Below are 6,790 nucleotides of genomic sequence, written 5' to 3' on the forward strand. Positions count from 1 at the left end.
AGTCTTTTATTTGCACAGCATGCTTTTATTGGCATCATTATCACACAATAATGATGATGTCACACAAGTAATCTTGAAAAAAAGTGAGTCTTTTATCATTTTATGTATGACTTCACTTGTTTGTTTGTATTTATTTGGAGTAAGATGCTTTATTAATGCAAAATGCATTTGCATAATGACATTTCCAGTTAATATTTATTTGAAATGTCTGCCAAATATAAATGTAACTTGACAATGAAACACTAGAATAAAAGGCAGTCATCGAAAAAGGAAAGTCGGAGACAGAAAAAGTGGAACATATTAAGAATTTAAAAGTAAAGCACGAGTAAAGAAGATTTTGAGAGCAAGAAAGGTTTTGGATAAAGTTTAATCCCAGCCTTCATACCCAAGCAGAAAATTATGAGGCTCAGAGGAATATTTCCTGCTTTCTAGTCAAAAATCAAATTTTTTGGGCCAATCATTTGCAATAGATTAAAAATTGCAACTACAAATGTCGTCGTATATCACCAAACACCAATCCGGCAACTGACAAGGTTCTTAAAAATGAAGGTCCTTGTTGGGCTGTGAGATTTTTTTGTTGTGGAAAAACCACATAGTATTAAAAACTAAAAAAATGTCTCTTAAGAATCTTTGTCTTAAAAGGGTTCTTTGGAGAACCAAAAATTCTGTGACATCACTGAAAATTATCGTTTTAGAACTTACATTTTTAAGATTGTAACAATTTATATAGGGGCGGTTTCCCGGACAGGGATTAGACTAGTCCTAGACTAAAATAAATGTAAAAGCTGTCCAAACTGAAAACTACTTGCTCTGACATATCTTAAAATACATCAGTGCCCTTTGTTTTGCCTCAAAATGCACACAAGTCATGTTTTTAGTAAGGCATGTTTGTTAAAACTAGTTCTATTTCCTAATTAAACTAGAGTCTAGTCCTGACTTAAGCTAATCTCTGTCCGGGAAACCGCCCTATAATGTAGTAAATTGCACTACAATTTAATGACTGGTAAGGGCAAGATTCAAGTTCTAACAGCTTGGGGGGTTACCCCTTCATTATAAAGTCTAGCAATGACAAAGGTATAGAATTAGACGATGTACAGAACTAAAAGTATGAGAAGGGAAAAGTGAATCAGAGAGACTTTGGAGTGTGTTTGAGAGAGCAAGAGAGAGAGAGAGAGAGAGAGAGAGAGAGAGCACTCAGTGAGGAGGGGGAGAATGTGTTAATACACAAGAACACTGCATCAAACCAATGCACTGCTCTGAGCGGGATGCGTCAGCAGTACATTCACGTTTCTACTGAAGGACGAAAGGAGGAGAAAGACTCAGCCGCCTGCAACCCCGTCACACAGAGAGAAATAGAGAGAGGGGGGTGAGCGCTGGAGATGAGGACCGCTGCTCCTGCCACTGTCGCGGTCTTCTCGGGTGCGTGTGCGTGTCTCTCTCTCTCCTTTGCATGCTCTACCGCTGCCCGCCTCCCACTGCAGAACCGCTGCCAACCCGCAGCCTCGCAGCCAGAACAGGCGAACTGCCACAACTTACTACCTCAAGACAAGGAAAAATAAAGGAATACCGCAGAATCTGCAACAGGGGGAGGGAGGGCAAACTACGGAATCCTCCGCATGGTACCCCTCCGAAATTAGGCACGCGTCACACGGCGGCATCAATCCTCTTTTTCTGACACTGAGAAGAGAGAGTGAGGAAGCAGGAGAGAGAGGGAGAAAGAGAGAGAGAGAGAGCGAGGAGCGGGCTTACGACAGATAGAGAGAGAGCGCATCACCACCGGTGTGCCGCTGTTGTTGCCGATCTCCCCCGTCCTACACCCCCCTCCCCCCGCAACACCACCCCCGAGCCCCCCTCCGGAGAAATTGATGGATTATTGCTAACTGTGCACGCGGCAGTCCGCAGCTGCTACGGCGACAGACAGGAGAGCGGAGCGAGTTAAAAAAGCAAGAAGAAAAGACCGCAGTGTATGTCTGATAGCCTTTTTTCATTAGCTGAACAAGTGTTTTGAGAGGTGGACAATGGCAAACTGAAAAAGAAAAAAAAAAGGTTAGTATTTAGCAAAATCTTTGAAGACTGGGATATAGCCCACTTTATCTTCCTTGTTTTGCGTTGCCTTGGGTTTAATTGTGCATGTACTTTGGACATGGAGTCTCGTGAAGACTGTTCAGTGGTATTTGGCGTCGCCTTCCAAGGGCAATCAATGGGGAAACTGAGAGGAGATCTTTTTGAAGCTTTTTGGATCCATGCACCTGCTTAGCTGACTGGGCCTAACCCCTTGAACCAGTTTAATTGAATGCTGCTTCTCTCTGGAATTAACAGGAGCCATTTTGTCAAATCAGTTTGTGATCTACTTTACTTTTCCAGCTGAAAATGTTGCAGCTATCTTAGCTGGAAACATTATTGGATGGTGCCAGAGATTTTCTTTATTATAAAGGATCACACAGAGCTAATGAGGTAAGTGTCTGCTATTTCAACATACTTATTCTGTATGTCAGCTTTTTCCATTTCTCCACTCATCTTTTCTCCCCCATTTCCCTCTCTATTTCTCTGTGTTAAACGCAGCACCATCCTGCACTGTCGATGGCAAACAGATGCAGTGTCTTGCTCAAACCAGGGTAGGGCAACTGTTCTCCGTTCCCCAGCCGAATCCCCACGCGATGTTGAATTATGAACGCGCCACATCATGAGTCTCTTGTGGCAGGTAACTGTGCACCGTGCCTGGAACGCAGCCCTGCTCTGTGCAGTCTACCTCATGGTACGATCGTGGAGTGTGCGTGCCGCCCCCTCCGGACCACTGACCTGCCCTGCTGTCTGCTCCTGTGGTAACCAGTTCGTCAAAGTGGTGTGCACCAGACGCGGCCTGGTTCGAGTGCCCCCGGGCATCCCTGCCACCACTCGCCACTTAAACCTGATGGAAAACAGCATCGAGACAATTGAAGCTGGCACGTTTCAGCATCTCCGCCACCTGGAGGTGCTGCAGCTGGGCAGGAACTCTATTCGACAGATTGAGGTGGGGGCCTTTAGTGGCCTCAACAGTCTCAACACGCTGGAGCTGTTTGACAACCGGTTGACAGTGATTCCGAGTGGCGCTTTTGAGTACTTATCGAAACTGCGGGAATTATGGCTCAGGAACAACCCCATTGAGAGCATACCATCATACGCATTCAATCGGGTTCCCTCTCTCATGCGGCTGGATTTGGGAGAGCTAAAAAAGCTGGAATATATTTCCGAAGGTGCTTTTGAGGGATTATACAACTTGAAATATCTAAATCTTGGAATGTGTAACCTTAGGGAGATGCCAATTCTATCCCCGTTGGTGGGATTGGAGGAGCTAGAGATGTCAGAGAATTACTTCCCAGACATAAAGCCTGGATCATTCAGGGGTTTAAAATCACTGAAAAAACTTTGGATTATGAACTCTAGGATCACCACGATAGAGAGAAATGCATTTGATGATGTCACAGCCCTGGTTGAGCTCAACCTGGCTCATAATAACCTTAGCTCTTTGCCCCATGACCTTTTCGCGCCCTTGAGTTATCTGGTGGAGCTTCATTTGCACCACAACCCCTGGCGGTGTGACTGTGACGTTGTATGGCTAGCCTGGTGGCTGAGGGAGTACATCCCCACCAACTCCACCTGTTGTGGCCGCTGCCACACCCCTGCTCACCTACGTGGACGCTATTTAGTGGAAGTGGACCAGAGCACTTTCCAGTGTTCAGCACCTTACATTCTGGATGCCCCAAGGGATCTAAACATCTCTGCTGAACGCGTGGTCGAGCTAAAATGTCGTACAGCCCCCATGTCATCTGTCAGATGGCTCCTGCCTAACGGAACAGTTCTAACACATGGCTCTAATCACCCACGGATATCAGTGCTCAACGACGGGACGTTAAACTTCTCCAATGTGCTGCCAGCAGATACAGGTGTTTACACATGTATGGTGACAAACATGGCAGGCAACTCCAACGCTTCGGCCTACCTGAACGTGACCGCGGCCGAGCTCAACACTTCTAACTTGAGTTACTTCACCACAGTGACGGTGGAGGAGGTGGAGCCCACCTCACAGGAAGTGATCAAGCCAAAAACAGTAACCGCCTCCCCCTCTGTCTTTCAACCCGTTTTTATCTCCACGCCAACCGTTTTACTTCAAACTCCCCGGCAGGTCTCCGTGCCGACCGTACGCGGAACGGTACGTCCACCTGCCAGTCTCGATGAGGTCATGAAGACTACAAAAATTATTATTGGCTGCTTTGTGGCGGTCACACTGCTCGCTGCTGTCATGCTAATCGCTTTCTACAAGCTACGTAAAAGGCACCAGCAAAGGAGCACGGTGGCAGCCGCCAGGACTATAGAGGTCATTCAGATGGATGAGAACGTTCCCACCACCCACGCGGGGACAAGTATACCGGGCGAAAGTGGGATGATTTTACCTAGCCTGAGAGACCACAACAGCACCTACAAACCCAGCTACAGCTCCTACAGACCAGCACACTCTGCCCATTGGGCAGAAAACCACATTGGTAATTCCCTGCACCGCCCCCGCCCTACGACCATCAGCACCATCCCTGAACCCTACCTGATCAAATCTCACACAAAAGAGAAGGTACAGGAAACGCAGATCTAACACTCTTACAGCCTTCTCTTCTTCTGTCTTTTATTCTGTTCATCCTAAAAACATGCAATAGAATGCACAACAGAAAAGACAGCAATTACTTTTGTACCCAGTGCAAAAACCAGACTGTTTTTCTTGTACATGCTTATACATAAATATATTAATATAAATATATAAATTAATCCACTATGGGATGATAAAAGAAACAGATTATATAAAAGTGAAAATGAATTTCAACTATTTTCTAACTTGTAACTCCTATTTAAGATGGGAAAATGTGACGATGCTGATTTGACATTGCTAATGAAGAAAGATTTGTTTGAAAAGGGGCAACCTGTGATTTTTAGACCATGCTGTATAGGATGCAGTGAAGTCCCATTTATACTGAGAACTTTCTAAGTAAATGTCCACCGATTGACCCTTCCTTAAAGGCTTATCTTCTAAAAGCACCAAGAATTTGTATTGTGCCAAATGTTATACTTGCAATAACTGAGACTGGTCTAGGAGATAGGAGACAAAACACTGCAAAAACAGAACGGAGACCCAGAACGAAAAAAGCTGCTGGATATACAGAGTCTGCTTTTGTGCAGCTCCCAGCCAAATTGGCCATGGTTTTGCAGCAAGCGTTTAACTATACGGTACGTTTTCAGAACAGGCATCCTGCTCGCTTTATGAGTTTAATCTTCTGCTTATTATACCTGACGTTCCTTTTGGTTTTGACAAATTGGATTGACTTATCCACTGATCTTTTCATTCAGAATCATCATTTGGATATTGATTGTTTTCCCATTTCTTTCAGATTTTCTCCTTTATGATTTGACTGGCTTTTAGGGCTATTTCAGTAAACGCATTACAACAGTTGCCTCAGATTTGTAGCGCAAGGGCTCGACTGGATGCTAGTTCACCAGACTTCCGAGAGACGGTTGCAGTGACTGGACGGTTTGCTGCAGGCTCACGTTAACATTGTTTTACATTTTCGTTACTGAGAAAGGGATTCAAATGAATGTGTGAATTATGGACTTTCCTTTATGGAGATCGTTCAAACTGCGATTTTCATTTGTCCTTATTTTAAGCAACACTATTTTTATGAGGAGTCTACAGAGGTTACAACAATAAAAAGAAAACATTTGGTTTGTATTTCTCTAAACTGAACTCCCACCTCTTGTCTTTTTTTCAAATGCAGGATATTTTATGCAAATGTGATGTAAGCATATCAGAGGTTATGAAAAGTTACGTCATGAATTGATGCAGTGAATCTTCTTCACACTTTAATGTCAAATTTCTGGATACGAACAGCACAGAGAACTTGTGTGTGCTAAAGTGTCAATAGCAAATTAGCGAGTAAATCTGTGATTGGTTAATGCGTGCACACATGCAAACGCAGCCATCGGGTTAATTTTCTGATGCAATGCAGAATAATGGAATGTTATTCAAAATAATGATCTCTGCTTATTTCTAATGAACTTACGGGTTGCCTCATTCAGAGCTCGGGTAACTGTGTGCTTCAGTTAAAGCATATGATGAGAGGGTTAAGTGCAGCATTTATTACAATCCTTTATTGATCTGCTTAACCTGTGACATCTACCAAATTAGAGGCTGAGAGAGAGAGAGAGAGAGAGAGAGAGAGAGAGAGAGAGAGAGAGAGAGAGAGAGAGAGAGAGAGAGAGAGAGAAAGAGTTTAGGCTTGTCTTAAACATTTGGCCTGCTATTCAGGTGTTTCAATTTTGTCAAATTGAAACAGAGCAAATTACATTACAACAAATCCTTTTGATTTCCAAGTGTCCTCTAGGTAGTCTTTCCCTCTGAATGACCATCAGCTGCGTGTTTCTGGCAAGATTTTCCGGATTAAAGCCGTCAAGAGATTACATCTGCCAAAGTATTCCTTAAACTCAGTGTGTGTGCAATATTACAACAAAAGATGGTGTCTGACACCATGGTTTCCACATGGTGTCATGCAAACCAGAAGGATTTTTAGGCTCCAGTGGGCACTAATGTGCTATTATGCTGCACATTTTTAGAATGGAGCAGAGAGGGGGTGCAAGCTATAATCATGGGCAAAGGCATTTGCAAATCTTTGGCCCCAGTAACCCTAGCTTTAACCTTTATACACTGCAATTTACGGTAGTGTCCTCAGATGAGAGCGTTTTGGTGATGCACAAAAAACACCTTTGGGTTTTA

General features: G+C 43.9%; 1 protein-coding gene across 1 annotated transcript; it reads left to right on the forward strand.

The window, feature by feature from the left end:
- The first annotated feature begins 1,207 nt into the window (after positions 1 to 1,207).
- Positions 1,208 to 5,764, forward strand: lrrc4.2 (leucine rich repeat containing 4.2). Its single transcript, XM_055174878.2, has 2 exons — positions 1,208 to 2,454; positions 2,563 to 5,764. The coding sequence occupies exon 2, from the start codon at positions 2,684 to 2,686 to the stop codon at positions 4,622 to 4,624; it is 1,941 nt and encodes a 646-aa protein (XP_055030853.1). The 5' UTR covers positions 1,208 to 2,454; positions 2,563 to 2,683; the 3' UTR covers positions 4,625 to 5,764.
- The last annotated feature ends 1,026 nt before the right edge of the window (positions 5,765 to 6,790 follow it).

Source organism: Misgurnus anguillicaudatus, chromosome 15 (assembly GCF_027580225.2).
Source record: "Misgurnus anguillicaudatus chromosome 15, ASM2758022v2, whole genome shotgun sequence".
Classification (NCBI taxonomy): Eukaryota; Metazoa; Chordata; class Actinopteri; order Cypriniformes; family Cobitidae; genus Misgurnus; species Misgurnus anguillicaudatus.